Below are 27,081 nucleotides of genomic sequence, written 5' to 3'. Positions count from 1 at the left end.
GCCTTTACTGACTGGAAATACTTTGGGTGACTATTTCTGTGGAGGCTTAACAGAAAACTCCATCTTAGGTACAAAGACGACTCCCAAGAAGCCACTTGAAGAACGATGAATTACAAGATATTGTAACCACTAAACTCACACAAGCTTTTCCATCACTAGCTAACAATTTTGCCCTAAATATTTAAAAATAATTTTTACAAATGGTGAAAATGCTTCCTTTAAACTTAAAAAGAGGACTATTTCATTGAGTTTTACAGAGTCAATTTCTTCCATATAAAACTTCGGGTTTTTATGTCTTAAGATATCAGAGACAATAATTTCCTTTTTGGAAATGTACTTAGGTCTGCACTCAATTTCTAGAATAACTGTCTAATTGTTAAGTCCCATTCAAATGAGCTTCATGGGGCCTTTGACATGTTTCCAGTTAAGAAGTTTGTAGCATGTCTAACTAATACAGGCAATCCTGTTTTACTGTGCTTTGCTTTATTGTGCTTTGTACATATTGGCGCTTTTTACAAATTGAAGGTTTGTAGCAACCCTGCTTCAAGCTGTCTATTGGTGCTCTTTTTCCAACAGTATGTGCTTTGTTACCATTTTTTAGCAACATTTTTCAACTTATGTACATATTTTTAGACATAATGCTATTACACACTTAATAGACTATAGTATAAACAAAACTTTTATATGCACTGGGAAACCAAAAAATTCCTCGACTCGCTTTGTCGTGGTATTTGCTTTACTGTGATGGTCTGGAACCTAAAGTATATCTGAGGTATGCCTGTACTTAAAAATTCACTTGTGAGACTTCTCATTATTAAATAAATTCGAACTTGAAAGGCTAATTCTTCAAAGGCTGTTTCTTTTCCCAGGATGAATATTTCTGCAATTTTGCTAGCTGCCCAAGTAAAGTTAGGTAAAAAACAGTTAGCACACATTTCACTCTTATTTTTTCTATAAAAATATAACTCTTTATTAAATAACATGCACAAATATCAACTAGTCATTAAACAGATATTTAGAACAAATTGTAAAGAAATACAAATCCTTAGGTACAATTTAGTATCTTGTTCATGATATTTGAAGAGTTTAAAAAGAATCACTGATTAAACTAACCATCCTTTTTCTTTCTGAATTCAAACCCTTTTCAGGCATATACTCCATTCCAAATTTTTTTCTAGCATTTCAGAGCTTCAGAATCTCTTTAATACCAAAAGCCCTTAACTACTTATTTGATTATACATTTCCAATGAGAAGGCATTAACTTTTCTTTTAAGCTATCATTAGCTTTGAGTCTCTTTACAAAGGAAATTTGTAGAAGCATAATCATGGCAGAGAGGCTCCAGCTTTTTGAGGTACCATTGAAGAAAGTGAGAACTGTGGTTAAGACTAAAAAGCTGGGATGACTAAAATTCACCAGATTCTTTCTTGCTCGCTTTTATCTTCTAAAAGGTTGTTCTGTTTGGTCCAACAGTGCTATTTCCCAGACCTCTGGTTGAACCATCAGAACAAAATGCCCTATAAACTTACCCCTCTCTGATTTTCTATAACTTCAAAGTTCAATTATCTGGTTTTTGATTTTTATGATTTGCCACAGTATCCCATCAAATTTCCTTTTTAGGCAAAAGTATAAAACAAACTTTGCAGTAAGTTTTCATATTAAAAAGTATTGCTTTTATAAATTAGCTTTTAATGTTCCCAGGCTTAATAAACTTAACTTCAACAGAACCAGTGCTTCGAAATCTACCCTGCCTTTCTGGCCCAATTTATCCAATAAAAAAGGCCAAAATCTCTCACCTACATTTCTAAATAAAACTACATCCAACCTTTATAATAAAGTCCTTGCACTGTGTATTTTTTTTTTTACATGTGCTGCATTATTGCGCATGCCAAGTACAGTAAGAATTAAAATATAAATTGACGTAAAAATTCAAAAATCCCTAAGCTTAATATGTACCTTTGCACTCAAAAACATTTCCATTCTCTCCCATTAGCTGGAATTTCCAACTTCCACTAGATCACTTCATTCCTCACATATTTGCTTCACTTTTCTCTACTGGAACAGAAACATTCAGTATAATTCAAGAAAGTACTGTGGAAAGTTTTGCAAATTTTACCTCATATATTTATGATAAATTGTACACTAACCTAATTTCCTTTCAAAAATGTCTAACAAGTTCAGCAGCAGATTTCAGACCTGAAATATTCCTGAATATTTAATTTACATCATGTTATAGGAGAAACTGGATTTTTTTCTAAGTATATTGCTAATTTATTATAAAACAGCATACCAAGTTTTATTTCAATTATAAAATTTTGCAAATCATGTTTTGCATCTTGATACAAGGAAAAAAATACAACATATTAACCTGTTTTTCACAAACATTTCAGAGACTGACTGGAATATTCCTATATTTCTTTTACTTATTTTGACTACCAAATATCTTCTTTTGATTTGCATACTTGGTTTTTATTTTAAAAGTGCAAAGGCTATTAAGCTTAAAACATTAAGCAATGTAAAAAAGTTTTACAATGATTTAACATGACCAATAAAATTTATTAAACATATTTACATATATTCACAGATTCTTTCATAGTTGAATATTAAAATAGACATTTACAATTTCAGAATTTTCATTCAAAGGCATTTATTTGTTTCCTGGGGAAATAGGCTCTACTGTGAGATGAAAAAAGAGCTAAGTTTCTTTGTATGACTAAGTCTAAATAATATGTCCAACACAGTAAGTCACAGGTCTACTAGAGGAGACTAGTATGAAACGCCTTACACTATTGCAGGCATCAATTATGGAGAGTTAAATTATAGGAAGCATGCAATACAACTAAGCCACATCTTTGCAGTTATGGTGATGAAAACAAGCTAACTGAAACACATGCATGCCGTATTTAAAAGTTTTCTACCTGTACACACTACTACTACACTCCATACAAACCACAACTTTGGTCCAATAAAACATGAGACAAAACAGTTTTACAGGTATTTCTTTGTACATGTTTTGACTACCAATCCCTTTGTATACAGTTTGACCATTAATTACAAGATTTACATCTGCACAATATGTATAAAATAAGTTATTAAAAAGGAAGACAATATTAAAACTTTCAAAAAGAAAACTGTACAATTAATTTACAGATAATAAACTGAAGAAATTTTGTGCCAAGTTTTTCTCCCACATTAGAAATTATTTGGTAGGAACTGAACCTCTTAGTTTATTGATTTTTTTTTTTAAATAAAACCTGAAAGAGATTTGAATACTAGTGGTTATTACTCAGAGTGCTAACAACTTCCAGCGCTGTTAGCAGATTCTCAACTTTTTAAATATCTACCAGTCTGCCAACATGCTCTAATGCAATAGTTACCTTTCCCAATATAAATAATAGTTTTCTATTAGAAACTGTGTTTGGATCTAAGATCCAAAATAATTCTCATTTTTTATAAAATGACAGTGTTTACTACATAACCAACTATAATCGAACTTTACTAACAATTGTAAAGGCATGAGTATTTTTGTCAAAAGGCAGTATTCCACAGTATAATGCTTGGGCATCACCAGGTTAGGACAAGACCATCAGGAAGTACTGACTGCTATATAGGAGTCAATTCAAAGTCGTCGTTAACATCAACAAGGGGAACATAAAACTCCTGGATTTCATAAATGCTGATAGATTTATAGGTGGCAGGATCAAGTTCCTGGAGTTTGAGCTGCCATTCTAATCTCTGGACAGCATTTAAAGCTGCAGCTTCATGTTGTTGCCTCATTAAAAGACAGGTCTATTTAAAAGAAAAGAAGAGTTACTTGATTATTCTGTTAATTTTGCTTTGTTTAAAAATTAATCTCATCCAGTTTCTTTAGGGACTAAGATGGACACATCAGGAGCATAAAAAGCATTTGAATTACAAGTCCATTTCTTTCTTTTTTCTTTTTTTTGAGACGGAGTCTCGCTCTGTCTCCCAGGCTGGAGTGCAGTGGTGAGCTCTTGGGCTCACTGCAACCTCCGCCTCCTGGGTTCAAGCGATTCTCCTGCTTCAGCCTCTCAAGTAGGTGAGACTACAGGCATGTGCCACTATTCCCAGCTAATTTTTGTTTTTGTTAGAGATGGAGTTTCACCATGTTGGCCGGGCTGGTTTTGAACTCCTGACCTCAGGTGATCTGCCCACGTGGGCCTTCCAAAGTGCTGGGATTACAAGTGCGAACCGCCACACCCGGCCTACAAGTCCATTTCTGTTTTATCCTGTTTGTACACATATACCAACTATTTGTGGGTCTGCAACTTCATTTTCATCTTATACAGCAGGGGTCCCCAACCCCTGGGCCATGAACTGGTACCAATCCATGGCCTGTTAGGAACTGGGCCACACCGCAGGAGGTGAGTGGCAGCGAGCAAGTATTACCATTTGAGCTCAGCCTCCTGTTAGATCAGCAGCGGCATTAGATTCTCATAGGAGCTCAAACCCTATTGTGAACTGCACATGCGAGGGTTCTAGGTTGCATGCTCCTTATGAGAATCTAATGCCTGATGATCTGAGGTGCAAGTTTCATCCCCAAACAATCCTCCCAGCCCAACCCATGGAAAAAATGTCTTCCACCAAACTGGTCCCTGTTGCTAGAAAGGTTGGGACTCCTGTTACAGATTTTAATTTGAAAATATTATTTCAAATGATGAGATTTCAAATTATCAAAAGAAACATGAAAATCTAGGGGGAAAAGACTTCTGAAATGATTCAAAATCTCAAATAAAATAATTTATAGATTTGAAAATTATATTCCTTACCATTCTCCTGTTCTTTTATATGTTCAAACTATAACCAGACAGGTACACTGGATAATAAGCGTGAAGACCCACACTGGAAATGGAATGTTCTGTGGTAATTTCCTCTTCCATACTACAGCTAGTCCTTAAAATGGACTTGTGGTCTTTATCTTTCCCACTGTGACCCAGTGTGAGGATTCATGACTAACCAGAATTTCCCCTCCTAATTATTTCTCCCTAATACAGCTGTAGAGCTTTTATTTTTTAAGAAGGGTGAAACATTCAAACTGACTTCTAAACATACATACCTTTAATTTGTCAAATTTATCATCCACATCTTGTAACCAAGACATGAATTGTCTTGCATTAAAGCGATCCCTCACAGAAGTTTTACTGTCATCAGACTAAAAGAGAAAAGTTGAATATTATAAAATACAATAAACCACTTTAAAATCTATATGCCATTATAGTATTTTTTATGGGATATGCCCCTTTCTTAGTAATGATGAAAATATATTTATATCAAAATAATAAATATATAAATTGAATACTGTTGAAGTTTGGTAAAACTTTTACTTCCACATTGTGTAGACAGATTGGTTATTAGAACTCTTGGGATGGTAGGTTTAATTATTAACTAAAATAGATTCCTATTGCTCTAAGTCAAAGATGTTTCGCAAAAAGGCATGTTAACTACTGTGCCTATGACATTATTACTGTATAATCAATTACAGATTTAATTTTAATGTTACTGTTCACTATCTGTAGGGACAAAAAGTATCTAGTTGGGAGAGAGCTGCCTTTGAGGTCAAAATTTCTTCCAGGACCAATATCTGGGGTGCTCATGAAGAAATTCTTTATCAACACTTAAGAATACCAGTTTTGTAATTAACAGACTATTATAGTCAAATTTCAGCTCTGTATCTTACTCTGTAATCTTGAACTAATGATACAGTTTGATTCTTTTACTCTGTAAAATGTGGTAACAGTACCTCTCTTCAGCTTGTTCTGAGAATGCGAAGTGTCTACAAAGCCCTCATCAGAACGCTGAGGTACACAGGAAGCACTCAATGCGGCACTCACTCCCTCTACTACCACCACTACCGATGCTGTCAGTCACCTCTAGGCAGCAGGGAGCCCCACACTCACATTTTGTTTTTTTTTTGGAGACAGTCTTGCTCTGTTGCCCAGGCTGGAGTGCAATGGCGTGATCTTGACTCACTGCAATCTCCACCTCCCAGGTTCAGGCGATTCTCCTGCCTCAGCCTCCCAGGTAGCTGGGATTACAGGCATCCGCCACCACGCCTGGCTAATTTTTGTATTTTTAGTAGAGATGTGGTTTCACCATATGGGCCAGGCTGGTCTCGAACTCTTGACCTTGTGATCTGCCCACCTCAGCCTCCCAAAGTGCTGGGATTACAGGTGTAAGCCACTGTGCCTGGCCACCACTCACATTTTTAGCAGTTACAATTTCTGCCTTGGTCTCCAAGTTAGATGTTTTGACTATTTAAAATGTATATTGTTGGCTCTTTTAAATATTACAGCTTTATTTATTTATTTTTCTTTACCACATTTCAGGTGCTCAAACAAGTTTATTTTGAAAAGGAAGAAATGATAAGAGAGTAGACTAATGGATGATCCAAGCCCCTACCCAAAGAAAAGTAGACTTTCTTCCCTTTAGTTCCTTCCAAGGCTATTCCCATGGGAAACACCCACGCTACCTGAGACTGTCTACTCTAAAGCCAGCTGTAAAATGGTAGATACCAGGTCCATATTTAAGTCAGTCACCAAAAATGCAGAAATGTTTTTAGCCTAAGTTTCTGTCTGTCAAGAGAATACACCTCACATTTTGGTATCTCATCAAGCTAAAGTTCTTACCCCATGTCAGACAGGTAATGTGCGCATGATGCAACAAGGTTTGAGAGAGGCCTGTCTCACACAGTGTGAAAACCCAATCATCAGGCTTATGATCCACAAAAGGGTCTCAGCAAGCTTAATTTAATCTAAAGTCAGGTGGTCTGGATCACTAAGAAAATCTGGGGCAGGGTAAAATGAATTATTCAAATTCTCAAAATCCCTTTATAACTGAAAATTGGTACTGTTTCAGGAAAACGCATTTATTTTTAAAATTGTCTTTTTAAACTATATGATACTGGGCCTTCCTCAACTCTGCTGTATTTGATTACCCACATGTTTTCATCTATTTTAAATCTTATCAGAAATTCCTTAATGTTTTTGTCTAACAGTTAGTTTCCCACCTCAATTTCCAGGTCTGCTATGAATTTCTTTTTAATGAATTTAATTAATTACTTTATTTTTAAGAAACAGGGTGTCACTCTGTCACCCAGGCTGGAGTGCAGCGGCGCAATCACACCTCACTGCAGGCTCGAACTCCTTGGCTTAATCCATCCTCCTATCTTAGCCACCAGGGGTAGCAGGGGCCACAGGCATGCACCACCGTGCCAGGCTTTTAAATTTTTGCGTCTTTTGTCATTTCAATGAGTTTTGGGAGAAAGAAGAAATCAACAGGTATGTTAGTTTACTCAACCATTCTGAGCTAGAAATCTTCAAGAGACTTTTCATTGTAGCTTGATTATAAAGCTCAATTTATATTGCTCTAAAATTCATTACTCTATGCCTGCTCAAAACTTGAAAAGACCTCAAGATACCACTGTTTAGTCCAGCCTGTAAGAACATGGTTCAACTGTTAATTGCAGTTATTAAAAACTATCCATTCTTCCCTTTAAACATCTTTAAATATGAAAGTTATAGAAAGTCCCTCAGTGGCCTCTCAGTGCCTATTTCTTTAATTACACAGTTCTTTCTGAAGAGATCCAATTATTCATGTTAATAGCGTCCTCAGATATCTCTGAACACTTCCATTTGAAATAAAAGTTGGTGCCTTAAAGTGTTTTTTTTTTTTTTTTTTTTTTTTTTTTTTTTTGAGACAGGGTCTTACTCTGTTGCCCAGGCTTGACTGCAGTAGTGCAATCCAGCTCACTGCAGCCTTGACCTCCCAGGCTCAACCGATCCTCCTCCCTCAGCCTCCTTGGTAGCTGGGACTACAGGTGTGCCCCACCACACTCGGTTAACTTTTATATCTTTTTGTACAGATGGGGTTTCACCATGTTTCCCAGGCTGGTCTTGAACTCCTGAGCTCAAGTGATTGCCCACTTTGGCCTCCCAAAGTGCTGGGATTACAGGCATGAGACACCACGCCCATCCGGTGCCTTAAGTTTGAAACCTACCTATCTAGTTCAATCTTGATTTTTTTATAGATGAGAAAAATAAAGCTCAGAAGAGTCTAAAAACATTTTTCTGTGATATACCTTATTATCCCTTGTATTACTAGCTTATTTCCTTAACATAGCATTTCCTAGTCTGTTTTCAGGTGATAATCCTTCACTGTTTATTATAAAAATTTTAATCATTAAATTCTTTCTTTTCTGGTTTATGAGCCATAAAAGAATTCTGAAAACTAATATGACTGGTTCTGAATTCATATAATTTATATGCAGCAGTAAACTTTATTGAAGGTATTTCTCCAGTCTTCCACAATTCATGTATTCCACCAACATTCAACGTTAAACCAGAAGATTCACTGTTTTTAGGACGGTCACAACCTAGAGGTACCATCTAGCTGCACTATTTTTCAGTGTACAATAGCTTTCTAGCTGCCTGAAGGTCAGAACTAAAGGTATAAACACTCACTTTAGAAACAAATTACATGTACCTATAAGGGCACTATCCTAAACGTACAGGTGTTTTGTGATCATCTGTTTTTATAACAGAAACCTAATGTTTACAGTGCTTTAGAAAATGGAGGACCAGTTGATCTAGAAGTACTCTGGCTTGAAAGAGTTTTTCTTCTTTGACCTTAATGATTGTTGAATTCAAGTTCTTTCCATGGAAATAGATTCTAAAAACAGCCAAGTTGCATTTTTTCAGAGCATTCCTTCTAAATGTATCAACAAACATTTTACCTGAGAGTCCAATGGTACATTGTATACTTCGGCATCCAGCAAGACAGTACAAGCACTAAATGGCAGTGTTTGATTTGCCAGTGTTCTTGCAGCTCTGTAATGAACTCGCAAAACTTCTTGTTCATTGGATACAATGAGTTTTTCCTAGTTGAATAGAGAATTAAAAAACATAAATTCTTCAACAGTTTTTTTTTTTTTTTTTTTTAAAGAACAATCTTACTCTCTCGCCTAGGCTGGAGTACAGTGGTGTCATCACAGTTCACTGCAGCCTTGACCTCCTGGGCTCAAGCGATCCTCCCACCTCAGTCTCCCTAGTAGCTGGGACTACCGGGGTGCGTCATCAAGCCCAGCCAATTAAAAATGTATATATATTTTTAGAGACGAAGTCTCACTATGTTGCCCAGACTGGTTTCAAAATGCTGGGCTCAAGTGATCCTCCCACCTCAGCCTCTTAAAGTGCTGAGATGACAGGTGTGAGCCACTGTGCCTGGCCTCTTCTCACTCTGTCACCCAGGCTGGTGTGCAGGCATGATCATAGCTCACTGTAATCTCAAAATCCTGGGCTCAAGCAATCTTTCCACCTCAGCCTTCTGAGTAGCTAGTACTATAGGTGTGGACCACCACACTTGGCTAATTATTAAATTTTTTTGTAGAAATAGGGGTCTCACCATGTTGCCCAGGCTGGTCACCATCTCCCGGGCTCAAGTGATTCTCCTCTCTCAGCCTCCCAAAGTGCTGAGATTACAGGTGTGACCCACATACCTGGCCTGCACATTTTAAGTGATTTTATCTTATTTCAAAAACAATTTGTTAGGCCAGGCATAGTGGCAAGACCGCATCTCTACAAACACACACACACACACACACACACACACATACACACACACACGCTACAGAATCCAAATTTCAGAGTAGTCTTCTCTTCACAGTAGGCTTAAGAAATTTGAGAACTCCCAGTGTTGCAAAAGTAGAAATACATTTTCTCTCTCCGAAACTAGCAGTTTCTCTATTTTAAAATTATTTTTCAAAGTATGGTGGTATAAAATAGTGGCTTTTAGTGTACTGACTAAGATGTTCCACCATCACCAGAACATTTCCATCACTCCAAAAAGAAACCTGCTAGCCATCAGCAGTCATTCCTTATTCCCTGCACCCCCTTCCTCTATGCTCCTAGTAACCACCAACCTAACTTTTGTCTCTATGAATTCCCTATCTTGAACATTTAATATACATGGAATCATACAACATGCAAATATGTGGTCTTTCATGATTGACTTCTTTCATTTGGCATAATGATTTCAAGGTTCATCCATGTTGTAGCATGCATCAGTACTTTATCCCATTTTATGGCTGAAAAATATATTCTACTGCATGGATATACCACATTTTATTTATTCATCAGTTGATAGACATTTGGGCTTGAAGGGTGGCAGAAAATGCTACCCCAAAATATGCCTCTTTGGCATAAGGATTATTCTGAGCTAAAGGCAATTTGAAGTCAGCAGGCTCAAGAGTGCTCTGACCTCCCCTTTCTACCTGAAAGCCAGAGATAAAACTCCCATGGGAAAGATGCTCTCCTGAAACCAGGAGGAAAGAAACATTCTTATGACCAGTGACAGGGAGTCAAGGCCAAGAGAATTCTGTACAAACAGACCTTGTTAAAATAACTTTCATCTTCCTTTAGCCTTCCAGTGGATTTTAGTGACTTTTCCACAGCCGCCTTTCTTTCTTCAACCTAGCATAAAATCACTCAGGTTTTGTCACTTCTTTGGCTCCCATGTGACATAAACCTTAGATGAAACAAATCTGCACATTTTTCTCCTGTTTATCTATGTCAGATGAAGAAAGATAAAAATCACTTAAAACATGCTGGCCAGACACGGTGGCTTCCGCCTGTAATCTCAATGCTTTGGGAGGCTGAGGTGCCCTTAAGGCCCAGCTGGAGATCTTAAGATGGTGGAGGTTAACTTTTGCCTCCCCTACAGGCTGTTTACACTTTGAGGCTAATATAAAAAATGCTGCTATAAACGTCCACACTCAAGTTTTTGTGTGGATGCATGTTTTCATTTCTCTTGGATAAACAAGTAGGAGCGGAACTGTCAGGTCATCTGGTGACTCTGTTCAACTTGTGGAGGAACCATCAAACTGTGCCACAGTAGCTGTGTCATTTCACATTCCTATCAGCAATGTGAGGGTTCTAATTTCTTCACATCCTCGCCAGCACTTGTTACATCTGTCTTTTCGATTACAGCCATTCTACTGGGTGTGAAGTGGTATGCCTTTGTGTTGGCAGCTTTTTTATACTGAGTATTTTTATAGAAATAAACATACTGTATGATGACGTCAACTACTTGTAAACCTGACACACACAATAAAATCCTGTCTGAATGTATTCAGTGGGGACCAAAACTAATTATGTAATATGCAGAGTCACTCTACCACAAGGTTCATAAAATGATCTAGGCAATCTTCTGCGTTTAGAAAATTGAGAATTCCTGGGGTCCAGCTGCAGATCCCAACCCATTCTAATCTTGGCTACAGATTGTGCCATCTGGTCCTAACTACATTCTTTGGCCTAAATATCAATGGGGATAACCCTGGGACCTGTGGCTAGCTGGAACTTCATGGAGAGGTAAAGTGACTCCAGGAACTCGCCAGTTTCATAACAGATATCATTTTATTGGCCCTGTCTGGAAGGCTGGGCTGGGAGAATACAAAGAATGTGCCTTGTCTTCTCCTCCCCACCATGGTTCCCATTCTCTCCTCAACTCCAAGGAACTTTGGTCTTCTCCTGATGGAGAAAACAGGCCACAATATATCCAAATATGTATTATTGCAGAGTTTTAATGTTTTCATAAATTCACGAAAAAAACAAACAAACATGGTCCTAATTAACTTAATTCTTGTATGACAAATGATATTCAAAGAGGTAGGCCTAACACTTCTGATTTAAGTACAATTTCAAGTGCAACTTGAAGTAATACATATCCAAAACCTTGACGCAAACGAAAAAACAGCTACATGCGTCTTCCTAAAAAGCTGGTTGTAGTACTGTAGAGATTAAGAGCAATAACCAAAAATCCCTCAAAAGCAAACACCATGTGAGAAATACATTTTCTTTTTTTTGAGACGGAGTCCCACTCTGTCGTCCAGGCTGGAATGCAATGGCGCGATCTCAGCTCACTGCAACCCCTGCCTCCCGGTTCAAGTGATTCTCCTGCCTCAGTCTCCAGAGTAGCTCGGACTACAGGTGCACACCACCACGCCTAATTTTTGCATTTTTAGTAGAGATGTGATTTCACCAGGCTGATATCAAGTTGGCCAGGTTGGTCTCGAACTCCTGACCTCAGGTGATCCACCTGCCCCGGCCTCCCAAAGTGCTGGGATAACAGGCATGAGCCACCGCGCCCGGCCAAGAAATACATCTTCTAAAGTCAGAGCCTCTCCCTCCTAAAATAATTGAGATGTTATTTTATTATAAATGTTGCTTAACTGACAATCTAAATAGTATACTTTCGATCAGCATTCTTAATTTTGTGTTTTTAAATCCCTAGAGCAGAGCCTCTCAGTGTCCTCTAAGGACAGGTTATGGGTGTGCCAATGTATTGCTTCCTCTTAGTTTCCTGGGTGATAGAGTGTCGCATGGGGAAGTTCTGAGGGAATGGGCCTGTAAACTTGGTTTGTTCATTTAGTATAGCATTCAAATGTTACCATTTTCTGTGGGGAAAATGACCCTTGAACAGCGTAGCTCTTAACTTGAGGTCCTCAAACCCTCAAGAAACCTGAGGATAAAATGGGGGTAGGGTAGCCTGTGAACTTGGATTGGAAAAAATTATGTCTTTATTTTCACTAGCCTCCAACTGGCATTTCTTTCAATCATAAATATGTCTGCAAACCACAGTAGAATCAGAGTATCTGCAGCTTTGTCATTCATAGAAATCACAAATATTTCTAAATTATTAATGTATTATAGACGTACTGATATCCTCCCAAATTTTTATTCTTCTTCAAAATTCCAGCAGCGGCTGGTCACGATGGCTCATGCCTATAATCCCAGCACTTTGGGAGGCTAAGGCAGGAGGATCACTTGAGCCCAGGAGTTTCAGACCAGCCTGGGTAACATAGTGGGACCCCATCTCTATAAAATTTTTTTCTTTTTTAAGAGACAGAGTCTCACGCTCTGTCGCCCAGGCTGGAGTACAGTGGCATGATCTTGGCTCACTGCAACCTCCGCATCCCGGGTTCACACCATTCTCTTGCCTCAGTCTCCCGAGTAGCTGGGACTACAGGTGCCCGCCACCATGCCAGGCTAATTTTTTGTATTTTTAGTACAGACGGGGTTTCACCGTGTTAGCCAGGATGATCCCAAAGTGCTGGGATTGCAGCCATGAGCCACCACACCTGGCAAAAAAATTTTTTTTTAAATTAGCTGGGTGTGGTGGTGCATGCTTGTAGTCCCAGCTATTTGGGAGGCTGAGGCAAAAGGATGGTTTGAGCCTGGAAGGTTGAGGCTGCAGTGATCCATGATGATCACACCACTGCCAACCTGGGTGACAGTGAGACTGTCTCAAAAAACAGAACAAAACAAAATCCCTGCAGTTATGAGACTTGCTGCTACATGACACCTAACTGCAGTTCTGTGTAGAGATACTTGTATGACATAGCTGGCCAAGATCAAGCAATTTTGTAGCTAGTAGTTACTGAGCCACCACACGGTGAAGTGTTTTGTTCTCACATCAGTTAGACATTTAAAGTTGCCCTCGAGTATTCTGCAATTCTAAATTGTTCATTGGTCAAATACATGGAAGATGTTATCATTCTGTTATGTGTTAAAGTTCTACAAATTGCACAATTCAAGTAAGAATTCTTAACTGTAAGGTGCCAAGACTTTCTGTAACCTGGACAGGTACACAGATGAATATATACCAGGTGACTTCAAACGTCTGATAGTTGAAATAGCTATTGATGTGTGTTATATTACCTAACTTCTTATTGCTGACAAATTGCGCATTGTCAATGGGTCACGCAGTGTTGTAAATTCTGTATTGTGCTTCTTTTATTTGTTGCTTCTCTTTGTAATCCTATGAATTTTTTTTTATTTAAAAACATTCTGAGAAGAGGTTCCAAATTTCCCACACTGTTACAGAAGTCCATAGTAGGAAAAAAGTTAAGAACCTGCGCCAAGAAAATTGATCATGTATGAATCAAACAAATTATATACAAATTTTGTTTGCATATGAGTATGTATATATTTTTGTGAAGAAGGATCATAGTTTACACCACATTTTCAGAGGTCCTCAACCCTCACCCAAAATTAAGAACAGACTATATTTTGTAAATCCAAGTGAAATGACTTATAATTTCTATAAATACTCTGATGAAGGTTTTTCTTCCTGTAATTTCAAGCCAAGACTAACCACTGGAAGGCCGATACTAAGGCAGACCTACGTGGACAAATAAGCATAGCCTTTATAAGTATTTTGCCCTTTTGCCCTGAAATAGCTGGAACCAAGCAACGATTCCAAAACTTGGAAATTCAAATATTCCACTAGGAATCTACTGTTATAATTCTACAAATTCAACAAATAACAAGAAGACAGAGACTTACATATTAAAAATATATTCAACATAGATTATAATATGGGAGCAGTAATCCTAAAATAGGCTTAAAATTTTTCCATCTAATTAAACACAAGATAAAACCAAACCATTTCTCAAAATGGTTCTAAATTTTAAAAATCCACTAATAAAAAATTATTGGCCATTTTAATGTATTGGTAAAAACCAGTTGTTTTTACCATAAGTACAAATTTAAACATTTCTTACCCTTTCAATACTGTGTTGCAAACGTAGTTTCATCCTTACAACTTCTTGTTGCCGAAAAAGCTCTTTAAGTGGATCTGACAGTGAAGGTGGTGGTGTAATCTAATTAAAAAGACATATATAGTTTAAAAAATTAGGTTTTATTTACAATAATGGGCTATTCTTTTAAAATTAAACCCTTTTAGTGCATAAAAAAATCAAATTCCGATGTCCTGTGAATTAAATAATACAGCACTAATTATAGAACTGGTTGTTACTTCTGTTTGAAACACTGAGCACAGTTTAGACGTTTTGATTCTAAGGCCACAACAAATTTCAAACAGCAAATTAGAAGGACTACCACACACATTTTAGATCATCAGTAAGTGTCAGCTTACAGACAAGGAGGGAAGGAGGAAGGAGTTGCAAAACCAGAAAAGCTGGTATACACATGGAGGAAACACTCCTAAAGATTAAAGCTATATAGTGAGGTCTGTCTGCAGACATAATACAATATCAAACACTAAAGTCCTGAGTGTTACATTTAATTCTTTTATAGAAGCAGATGAAATGGTCTAACGAATTTTTTTCAAACTTTATTACATGTAATATCCCACAAGACTTTGTCTATTCATACTCCAAAGCGCTTTTGGTTCATCTCTAATTTGATATTGTGGTGAACTGTGTTTTCTGGTAGATACTGGAGGTAAGGAAGCTGATTCAATCTATGCATGTAACTCCACTGTTAAAGTAAGATACACTGGCCAGGCACGGTGGTTCACACCTGTAATCCCAGCACTTTGGGAGGCTGAGGTGGGTGGATCATGAGGTTAGGAGTTCGAGACCAGCCTGATTAAATGGTGAAGTCCTGTCTCTACTAAAAATACAAAAATTAGCCAGGTGTGGTGGTGCATGCCTGTAATCCCAGCTTCTCAGGAGGCTGAGGCAGGAGAATCGCTTGAACTCAGGAGGCGGAGGTTGCAGTGAGTTGAGATCATGCCACTGCATTCGCATGCTAGCCTGGGTGATAGAGCAAGATTCTGTCTCAAAAACACACACAAAAAAAGGGACATCTTGGCTGGGCATAGTGGCTCTCACCTGTAATCCCATCACTTTGGGAGGCTGAAGTAGGACTGCTTGAGACCAGGAGTTTGACACCAGCCCGGGCAACATATTGAGACCCATCAATATGGGGTCTCAGTATGTGGTGGCGTCCGCCTGTAGCCTCAGCAACTCAGGAAGCCGAGATGGGAGGATTGCTTGAGTCCAGGAGTTTGAGGCTGCAGTACACTATGATTGTACCACTGCACTCCAGCCTGGGCAACACACTGAAGCCCTGCCTCATAAGTTTCAAAAAACAAAACAAAACAAAAGACATCCAAGAGATGGCAAAAAACATCTGTGATCCCTAAATACTCTTTTTCTACCCCTTGGAGAATTTGTATTTTCCCCCTCTTATTGTTGCTTATAATTACTGCTAGCACATTAGGGCAAAGGAAGATACCTCAGTATGTTTTGGCAAGTTATAACACTTCTGGTGTAACAGTCAATTCTATATGAAAGTGGGACAACCAGGTATTTTGCCCTTCTTGATGTAGTGCCACAGGAATCATAATGTAAAACCATATATGAAAAGCTCGACAAAAATCACACCTGGCTCTACAGACTCTATGATCAGCAGAGACTGAAAACATGTTAAATACAACCACAAAGACTCAATCAGTTGAATCACAATGTGGAAAATTCTACAGGACAAATAACTTACTAGAACTGATCATTTCTCAGGCCTCTAATAGAAGTACTCCATTTTTTTGATTTCTGCATCCTGTGAACTGCTTTAAATTTAGCATGAGTTACAGGTAGTTTGGTGCTGTTTTAGTATTAGAAAACCATATAGGCCTCTAGTTATTTCAAGGAATGTAGAGGACGGATTATCTACTGTCTGATACTGAGGTGCCAGAGAAAGCTTCCTCAAGAGGGTAAATGCCTGACCTGCATCTTATAGAAAGTGCGGGAGTTAAAGAGTTAGTGAAATGAGTCATGTGGGAAGAAAGGAAAAGGAGGGAGACAGGTAATTCCCAGAAGAGAGGATGGCATGCAAAAACAGACAGAATGGTATCTGCAGACAACGCCAGGTTGGTGCAAAAGGAATTGGGTTTTGCCATTACTCTCGTCATCCTCATTTCACACCATTTTGTCAAATTTGATCTTCTAAGAACTTAAGATCGCAGAAGAGATCAGCGGGGGCAAAGTAATGCAGGCTGCAGTCTATGCTGCAAATGTGCTTTTCTTAAAGTATGTTCCACAGAAGATTGGGCCCACAATATCTCTTACAATTCTTTACAATCTTACAATTCTGTAAAGATCTACAAAAATGCTTCCAAGAACAAGTTTGGAAAACACTGTATACTTGTATAAATGTACCCACTTAGAAAACTCCCAATACATCAAAGTTTCTGGTAAGTTCTGCACTGAACCTATTTTTAGATTAAAAGTGCTTCCCAAACTTACTTGACCATGAAAGCCTCCCCCATTTGCACAGGAGGATTTTAAATAACATACCGTGGAAGAGGTATTATGGAGAACATGTTAGGGTTAAGTAAGAGAGAACCATGAAAGGTCTGACAGCTTGCTGCTGTGTGTCAACAGACACTATGGGGACAACACTGTAGGCAAGGAATTGAGGTAGCAGATTACTATTGTGTTGTTGTGAGATGGAGGAGGGAGTGAAGGAAACAGGTTCGAAAAATACTGGTGACTGGCCCGATAAACATAAACAAGAGGGAACACCTCAGAAAGACTTGAGGCTTAGTGTGAGAACTGGAGGGTGGTAAGAGAGGCCACAGGAGGGGACAGGAGAGGAGAAAGAGAAGCAGGTTATTGGGTAAGTTCAGCTCAGTACTGACTTACTGAGTTTCTGAAGCTTATGGACATTCATGTGGAGCTATGCAGTTACAAAAAAGAAGTCAAGGAGAGAGATCTGGGCAGGATATTTAAATGTGGGAATCATTAACATAGATCACATATAGCAGAAAGGGAAAATCACCAAAGAGATACGGAGGTTCTCTGAGAAAGCTTTCCCTCTGCTGTTTTCCTCCTCTACCTTTTAAGTAAATCATGCTTGGAGATTTTGTCTTTCAATATCCGGGTCCCAAGAGTCTTGACAATACTCCCTTGACAGCTTCTCATGGATTCACTTTCCTTTTATCATCCACTCTTGGAACCCCTTCAAGATTTCTGTAGTGTGTAATCAGTGGTCACAGCAGAGACGAGATTGTAACAAATCTCGTTTTCCTCCCTGTTCATTTGATTTTGGGGATTTGACCTGCAGTTTTACTCCCCTTGATTTCTTCTGGAAAAATGGCAGCATTCTGGTTAAATTATGATTAAAGTACTGGAAGGATAAACAAACTGACTCTGGGTATGTTTTACCACATTTGTTTCATTTTTCATTTTTATTTTTGTAGACATCTTGTTGGTCTTGAACTCCTGGCCTCAAGTGCTCTTTTCACCTTGGCCTCCTAACGTATTGGGATTACAGTTATCGTCATCAGGCCTGGCCTCCACTTTACAATTTCTAATGGGTTCTATAATTGGATTACATAAATGTGAGGAAAGATTACTTTCATAAAATGGCAATTAGTTGGCTGGGAGGAAACAAATGGATAAAGCCATATTGGAAAGTAAGAAAAAGAATGTAGTGCCCACAAGATTTTTGTTATTCTGGTCTTTATTATTTTTCTAACTAAATTTTAAGTAAACGAGTTTCAGTCCAGTAAACTCAAACACACAGCATTTTATGTACAAATCTGGAGTTCATATATTAGCTTGAATAAATACGACCCTTACAGTGATTTGCAGCTGTATAAAACAACGGTAACCACCTTAAATCTATATAGTGTTTAAAAGTTTTAATGGGCTTTGGTACATACTATTTCAACCTGCTTTGAAGTAGGGTAGACAGTTACTCTTGTTTTACAGATGTGAAAACTAAGGATCTGAGATGGGAAATGAATTATTTAAGATCACACAGTGGGTCTGTAGCAAAATCCAGACTGTAGTAATATATGCGAATTGGAAATCTACAGTGCTTTCTACTATATTGTGCTGTGTTTTGCTACTTTAGTAATTCTCATTAAAAAATGAAAATTAAAAAAAAGTCCCACTACATCCAGGAATATTTCTCACCTCTGCTTATAGTCCCTTTTAGAACAATATTTGATACAGCTAAACTTCTAATATAACTAGATATATCCCAAGAATTGTTTCAAGGAAGTCAAACTTCAATTACATCACCTTTGCGAGAGTAAGAAAAGGTGACAGTACGAATATAACAAACACATTTAGGTGTTTACAATACATATGCAGACTCTATATAGTCTATGTGTATAAATCCCTGGGTAAATTTATACAATAAATGTATACATATATAAAGTCAACAGACTGATTTAAGGCACCAATCTAATATGGTTCATCTGAAATGATTTTTACTGAAATCATTTGTACAAAGTTCTAATTTAAATTTGTTTTTTATAGTTGTACCTATATTTCAAGGCTATGTCACTATATATTATTTTGGCTAAAATTTCTTACTCTTTAAGGGAAAATAAAGTTGGGGAATGAAAGAAGAACGTTACTAGCTTTATATTTCTTGACTCATTAACAGACGGTTTTGCTGAAAGAATCTATCTACTAGAAAACTTCAAATTACCTACGTGGCTAGCGTTATACTTCTATTGGGCAGTCTTACAGGTGTATAGGAAGGGATGATGTTACTTACTGTGGGAATACAAATCTTGCTTAAGGGGTTTCCATCCAGGAGATAGGATCCGTTAAATGTTACATATTCGTCATAATACTGAGGTGCTTGAGGAATCACACTACACAATAATTTGCGTTTTTCTTCTATTTTTTTCCTTATGTGCAAGTACTCAAAATATGGATTTGCTCTCTCTGAACTGTATGGCTGAATCTCATCTAGTTTCAGAGAATCTACAATGGCTGCCAGAGATTGCTGAGTTTTCTCTTTTGCTTGTAGTAAAGAGGGACTCACTTGCACAGGCTGAGGTACACGTGACACTTTCCTTTTCCGTGGATGGTGAATTTGTGGATCGTCATCTTCAGTTAATCTTATTCTTCCTCTAGGAGATGAGGATTCACTGTCTTTTTCTGATAATAGTGTACAGCTAGCAAGAATCTGTTTGCTTTGATTTGCCATTGTATTTGCTTTGTTTCTAGTCATTCTTTGAGGAATTTGGTTTTCAGTTTTATCATCTTCGGCATTTTCTTCTAATTCTGCTTTAACTAACTGACCATATTTCTGCATTTCTGGTTGAGCTGACTGTTGTGAATGGTTTTCCAGACTTGATAAAATGCTTTGTTGAGATTCTTCATCTTCTATGGAAAGCACACACTTTTCACTTTCAGGACAATGTTTTGGATCTTGTTCATTTAGGTTTCCTTTTGGCATCCCTGCATTCATTTCACATAAATCAGAATCACACCTATTCAAATGAGTTAAAACCAAACTCTCCAGTTTATTTTCTTTTTCATGTGAAATGACCTGAATATCAGTTGTGCTATTCTCAACTTCATGGCCACTGGAAGACTTGTAAGTTAGTTTGCTAAATGCATAATGTGTATTTAGCTGGGTAGAGGCATCATTTCCATTAAAGTCCTTTTCTGATGGTAATACAGGTGAAGTATAAGCCTTCTCAAAGTTTGGTGATGCTTCTTGAATATTGCTGTCAGAGTACACCGGGACAAAGGCATCTGTTTTTTGAACATCTCCTAGGACAAAAGTATTTTCTGTATCTTTTGTAGATTCATTATCAGTATCTAAAACAGAACTACTAATCTGAACTGCATTTTTTTGCTGTAAAATACCTGGCTCTTGATTGGCAACATATGACAAAGACATATGTTTAGAAATCGATTCAGGATCTGAAAGTGATTGGCTGGGGAAAGAGCAAGGCTGCTGTGAAGGCATAAAGGATGCTGGATCCTGAGCGCAAGAGTTTCCTGGCAGTTCAGTCTGCGGCAGGGATAAAAAATCAGCATTTTCTTTCAATATTTTATTTTCAGAATTGCAAAAACTCTGAAGAGAGGATTCTTGATCGGGTGTGTTAGAATTTGGGCAGATAAAGTCTCTGGTGCTTAATGTCTCTAGTCTATCAACAGGCATCTCCCATGACTTATTCTGGATCACACCAACCTGACTAGATGGCTCTAAGTGCACTGGACTGTCCATTACAGTGCCCACTGGGGCAGTATTCTTGATGACATTTCTATCAGCTGAAACATATTTGCTGTTTGAAGCTCCAGTTGGAGAAATTGTAAAACCGGAATGTATGTTAGACACATTTGAAAGGTCTCTTTCAGGCACATTTGAGAATACCTCAGGTTTGGGAGAAGGACTAGTATCTCTTGGCACAGTTAATAAGCTACCTTGATTGCTCTCTTCTGATATTGTCTGGAACTGTTTTGTATGTTCACAAATGACAGAAGGCATGCTACATCTTCGAACTTCTACAGTAGGTCTCCCCTCGCTTATAATTAGTTTAACATCTTCTACAGAAGATGACCTAAGATGGGATGTTGAAAGTCTGTTTGCATACGGTGGTTTAATCCGCTCTGGCAAGTCAGCCAGGCTATCCAATTCCCTTTCATGCAGGGCAGGAGATTTGGCAATTGACAAAAAAGGTGACTGGGAAAAGGACATTTGGGATTCTGAACTCTCTAACATAAAGTCAGAGTCATACTCAACTGGAGGCCTTGGGGTTGTCACTGTAGTATGGCAGGAATCTTCTGAACTAGCAACAGAAATCAAGGATACAGATCTGGAGCTGAGACCCGGCTTTTCATTTTCTGATCTAGGAGACCTGTTTAAGCTATTATCTGAAACAAAAGATGACTTCCCTAAAGTCATTACATTTTTGGTGTCAACAGACTGTGATCTGTTACTCACAGCATCTTTAGGTTGTTTCTCCTTGGTATATGCATCAGTCAATTCTGAACTCTTTGACCTAGTAAGTTCTTTATTTTTGGATTCAGTTAGTGTATGCTTTGTTTTTTCTTTATCTTTCATTTTAAGTTCTAAACAGTTACGGTTTCTCAACCGTTCCTTTTCTTTTTGCTTAATTTTTTCCTTATGTTTTTTGTGCCACTGTTCTATTTCTAGGTCTTTAAGGCTTAGCATCCGTTCAAAACTTGTCTGCATTAAATCATCATTCACTAACCTCTTTTCTTTAGGCCGGGTATCTTTTGACGCTGGTGATGACTTAGGTTTAGGTTTATCTGCTTCAGATTTTAGTTTGAGTAAGCTATTTAGTTGAATTTTATCTTTATGTTTGTCTCGTTCTTTGTATCTATCTATATCTTTCTTATCTTTTTCTTTTCCATCTGGAGTTTTCAAAGGTTCATCTTTTGTTTTTTCTTTAAGGGACAAGGGTTTTTCATGTTGTGCTTTATTACCATCTACTATACTTGATTTTTTTTCTTCCTGTATGTGTTTGGAGTTAGTTATATTTATACTTTCTTTATCTCTAGATTTTTCCTTTTTATCTAGCTCCCGGTCTTTTTCTTTATTTTTGCCTTTTTCTGATTTAGTATACTCACTACTATCTGTTTGTTTATTTTTTTTCTCCATCAAGTGCTTTTCTTTGCTTTCTGCTAGATGCCTATCTTTTTCAGGCTTTTCTTTGTCATGTTTCCTATCCATCTTTTCTCTACTTTTCTCTCTGTCATCAGTTTTTCTAATAGCAGCAGTATTTTTGCTCTTCTCACCTTCTTTATGGCATTTTTCTGTGTGATGCGAATATAGCTTGTCCTTTTCTTTTATTTTATCAACACATTCACCAAGATCTAATTTGTCTTTTTCTGACTTATGCTCATGTTTTATCTTCCTTTCTTTTTCAAAGTTTTTTCTTTCCATCTTCTCAATGTCCTTTTCTTTAGTTTGAGATCGCTTCTCAGGTTTTTCTTTACTTTCCTTTATATGCTTTTCTTGTTTTTCAATGTCTATTTCCTTTTCCACTAAATGAAGCCCCATGGATTCCTCAATGGCACTCATACCCAAAGTAAATTCTGAGTCTTTATCTGTGGGTATGTTTTCTCTCTCTTCTTTTAGATCTTTTATTTTTTCCTCCCTAAAAGATTTCTCGCTTTCCTTTTTAATCTTGTCTCGTTCCTCTTTAAAGTTCCTCTCTTTTGAGACATGCTTTTCCTTGGTTGATTTATCTTCTTTGATGTTTTTTTCCAATTTTGATTTTTTTTCTAATGTTAAGGATTCATGTTCCATATTTAAAAAGAGATCTTCAGTTTCATCACTTTTAAAAAAATTCTCTTTCCAAAATTCTCTATCAAATTCCACACTCCTCTGTAGTTCTTTGGCACTATCCTTATTTTTGTATTTTTCCTTTTCACCTTCGATTTCTTTTTTATGCTTTTCTTTTTCCCTCTCTTTATGCTTCAATTTATGTTTTTTTAATGTTTTACCTTCTTTATCCATTTTTTTCAGTGTGCAATCTGAATTTTCAAATGCTGGGCTATGATCTTCATCCTTTATTTTGACATTTGATTTTTCACCAAATTCTAAGTGGAAATCTTTCTGATGTTTGCTTTTTTCTTTATGCTTACAGGATTTTACACTTGAACTTTCTGGCAAGAATTCAGATTCTGTATTATCATACCGAACAAGATCAGGCTGTAATGACATTTCGGAACTTCCTGGTGATAAACATGTTTTAGTATGTTCTTGTTTTAGTGGTGTTGACTGTTTTTCACTTAATCCACAAGAATGTTTGGGAGATTTACCAGTCGACATATGAAATAAATGTAATGAAGTATCATCTTTTGGGCTAAAAGATTTCCTAAAGTTCCCCTCCTCCCTGGTCTTTTCTGAACAATCTAGTCCAGTATTTACTGTCAAGTTTGTTATTCTTGTATTTTCTTTTCCTTCCTTTTCTTGCTTTAGCTCTTGGTTCTCTTTATTTTTATTCTGATTTTTCAATTTTCTTTTAACTTTGCCTTTCTGTTTGTGTTCACCTGAAACTACATATTCCTTTTTGGTCTGTATATCAGAATTTGATGTTTCAGGGATGACAGAACATGAAGTAGAAATCTTTTTATTCTGAAGAGCTTCTTCATCAGAACTTTCAGTACTTGAATATAAGACCCTAGATGGCTTTTGTTTTTTACTTTTAAATGATTTAGGATAGAAAGCTTTCTCCTGTTTTGCAAATAAATGAGTTTTTTCTGCTTCAGGTTCATTTTCTTTTCGTTGTTCTTTCCTAAGAATATGCCTATCATCAATCATCTTATTAATTTCTTCATCATCATCATCTTTGAACTCATACTCATCAAGGGCAGATGGAAGAGGTGCTTTACTGGGAAGTATCTGTTTACTTTCACAGATGAGAGAGTCTTTCTCTGTTTCAGAGTCAATATTTTCATCAACACTAGAAGGATTTACAGATTGAGCCTCTTCGGAATCTAGAATAAAAAAAGAAAATGTGGTGTTGGTCAACACACAACTGTCAGAAAAATATATGTATTTTTTTTTCTGTGAAAAAGATATAGCCTATACAATAAACATTTCAAATTCATAATCACTCCAGATTTATATGGAAATAATGTAATAGCAATATGTAAGAACTCTGATAGTGTTGTAGAACAGTTTTTCTAGAGAATATGCTTTATGATGAGGCTCCTTTTGACACTTCTAAAAGCACAGTGTATGTTAAAATCACAATATATAGTATAAAAATATAGTCCTGCAGTCAACATAGAAGCACATATCTCTTTTATATACTGATTTCCTTTCTTTTGGGTGTATACTCAGGAGTGGAATTGCTGAATCATACGGTAGCTCTATTTGTAGTTTTTTGAGGAACTTTCAAACTGTTCTCCAAACAGTGGCTGCTTCCCACCAACAGTGTACAAGGGTTCCCCTTTCTCCACATTTATGCCAACATTCATTACTGACTACCTTCTGGATAAAAGCCATTTCAAATGGAGTGAGAGGAAATTAGTATACGGAAGAGATAACTGCACTCCTATGTTTACTGCAACACTATTCACAATAGTCAAGATATGGAATCAATCTAAGTGTCCATCAACAGATGAATGGATAAAGAAAATGTGGTTCATATACACAGTGGAATATTACTCAGCCATAGAAAAGAATGAAATTCTATCATTTGCCACAACATGGATGGAACTGGAGGACAGTACTTTAAGTGAAATAAGTCATGCACACCAAGACAAATATTGCATGTTCTCACTCGTATGGGGGAGTGAAAAATTAAACTCACAGAAATAGAATGACAACTGTCAAAGACTGGGAAGGGTTGTGGAAAGGGGGAGATGAGAGAGAGTTAATGGGTACAAAAATATAGTTAGATAGAACAAATTAGATCTAGTGTTCAGTAGCACAATAGGGCAACTACAGTTAATTATTTATTCCCCTTTCACCATAACTAAGAGAGGAATTAGAATGCCCCTATCACAAATAAATGATAAATGCTTGAGGTAAACCAATTACCTTGATTTTTACACATTGAATACTTGGAGCAAAATATCACATGTGCCCCACAAATTACATACAACTATTATGTATCTATAATTAAAAATTAAAAATAACCAAAAACATACATATTTATATATACATTTATATACATATGCACTTATATATATAACCCCGGGGTCTTAAGGGGAAACATTTGCTAGTAAAATGTGTAAATTCTGCACATATGCACTTTTTTAGGAGAGAGAATATTTAACTCGAATAAGATCCTTTAATCCAAAACTGACCAAAAAACACTAACTTAAAGGGTTTAATTATATAAACATCACAAATTGTTTTATGTGTTTATTTTTTGTAGTTTTGGTAGAAATGGAGTTTCACAAATTGCTCAGGCTGGTCTTGAACTCCTGAGCTCAAGTGATCCACTCGCCTTGGCCTCCCAAAGTGCTGGGAATACAGGCATGAGCCACTGCACCCATCACCCAGCCCTGTAAATTCTCTTAAGGGAGTTAAACATAAACTGAGAGATCCATGGTTTGTCATTTGTGTTCCTGATTCATCAACTTGAAGCAATGCATTTCAATTCAGATATGCCTTTTTTCTAAAGGGTTTTTAAAAAGATGCCTACTTTTTTTTAAAAGGAAAGAACGTAAATTCTAACATAAATAAGTTATCTTGACACTATGTCCATGATGAAAGCTGAGACATTTCTACAGCTGAATGACCCTCACATGGCTCTGGATCCTGTGCCAAACATGCCCATCAGACTCATCTCTCTGAACACTGGTTTCTCAGTGCCATCTGCAATGACCCTGTGTTGCTCAATCAGCGGCTGGCCAGCCTGTGGGCCTCAGCAAAGACCACTACACCTCCATGATGCCATTTCACTTGCAGACCATTTCCCTTTCTTTGCCTGAGCAGTCCCCAATTTTTAAATTTACTCTAATCACTCAAGAACATAGATCAGCCTGGTCCTGGACTCTAGTGGGGCAGTAACTCTTCAAAAAAAAGTTTGTTCTGCCTTTCTTAGTAGATGACTGCTATGGTGAGAAAATCACCTAAAATCTCCAAACCCTCAAGTTCCCTTAAGTAAAAAATGGCTATGTTTATCATTACACTAGTTATTTTCCATTTTTCCAATTTTTAAAGTCTCTGCTACCTATAACTAAATTTAAACCTGTATTTAATAAAACATTTTATACAATTATTTCTAACAAAACGCTCTTTAAATATTTTTAATGTTGATCATCTCAATTTATTCTCAACAATTTTATTTGACAAACTAGGAAAGAAAGTGAGAAATAGGTTAAGCAACTGTTAAAACATTTTATTAAAATTTTTATTAAGACATTTTTCTTTTTTCTTTTTTTTTGAGATGGAGTCTCGCTCAGCTGCCCAGGTGGAGTGCAGTGGCACGATCCTGGCTCACTGTAAACTCCGCCTCCTGGGTTCAAGCAATTCTCCTGTCTCAGCCTCCCGAGTAGCTGGGATTACAGGCACCTGACACCATGCCTGGCTTATTTTTGTATTTTCAGTAGAGACAAGGTTTCACCATGTTGGTAAGACTAGTCTCGAACTCCTCATCTCAGGTGATTCACCCGCCTTGGCCTCCTAAAGTGCTGGAATTACAGGAGTGAGCCACCGCGCCCAGCCAGCATTTTTCTTCTCCGTGAAAAAAAAATTAAGTTCCATCTTATTATTTAAATGCATTTAAATACATTCAAAAGTTCTTGTACATCTCAAGGCGGCTTCAGATATTTGCAACTGAAAGTGTAACATTTAAAGAATAGTGAAAATGTTATTTGAATTCTCCATTATCCTTAGGCTTAACTGTTCTCCTGAACCATCAATTTCCATCTTTTCTTGTATGGTATGCAAATAGAACTGCAACCAAACGAAGCAGATGTGGCTGATGTGGGGAGATAATAATATATAGCGTAGGCCGGGCGCGGTGGCTCAAGCCTGTAATCCCAGCACTTTGGGAGGCCGAGATGGGCGGATCAC

At 37.3% G+C, this 27,081-nt stretch overlaps 1 protein-coding gene and 1 non-coding gene across 16 annotated transcripts in view; both read right to left on the bottom strand.

Annotated features, from left to right (window-relative positions):
• Nucleotides 1–945: 945 nt before the first annotated feature.
• ANKRD12 (ankyrin repeat domain 12) overlaps nt 946–27,081 on the bottom strand; it is a 132,475-nt gene continuing 106,339 nt past the window's right edge. For 12 of the 15 annotated variants that reach the window (XM_023228402.3, XM_023228390.3, XM_023228396.3 and 9 more), the window contains 5 exons: nt 19,333–24,044; nt 14,577–14,675; nt 8,751–8,894; nt 5,076–5,171; nt 946–3,787 (listed from right to left, as the gene is read on the bottom strand). In XM_023228402.3, coding sequence (XP_023084170.1) covers nt 3,602–3,787; nt 5,076–5,171; nt 8,751–8,894; nt 14,577–14,675; nt 19,333–24,044 — 5,237 coding nt within the window. In that variant the 3' untranslated portion in view covers nt 946–3,601. The remainder of the gene's footprint in view (nt 3,788–5,075; nt 5,172–8,750; nt 8,895–14,576; nt 14,676–19,332; nt 24,045–27,081) is intronic. The other 3 variants (XM_023228392.2, XM_023228400.2, XM_023228398.3) reach the window with 1 other exon arrangement.
• Nucleotides 6,650–6,750, bottom strand: LOC111553634. The gene has a single exon (XR_002735016.1). It is a non-coding gene; the product is annotated as a small nucleolar RNA U13 (small nucleolar RNA).

The sequence above is a fragment of the Piliocolobus tephrosceles genome, chromosome 18 (assembly GCF_002776525.5).
Source record: "Piliocolobus tephrosceles isolate RC106 chromosome 18, ASM277652v3, whole genome shotgun sequence".
Taxonomy (NCBI): Eukaryota; Metazoa; Chordata; class Mammalia; order Primates; family Cercopithecidae; genus Piliocolobus; species Piliocolobus tephrosceles.
This window is presented reverse-complemented; position numbering and strand designations above follow the sequence as displayed.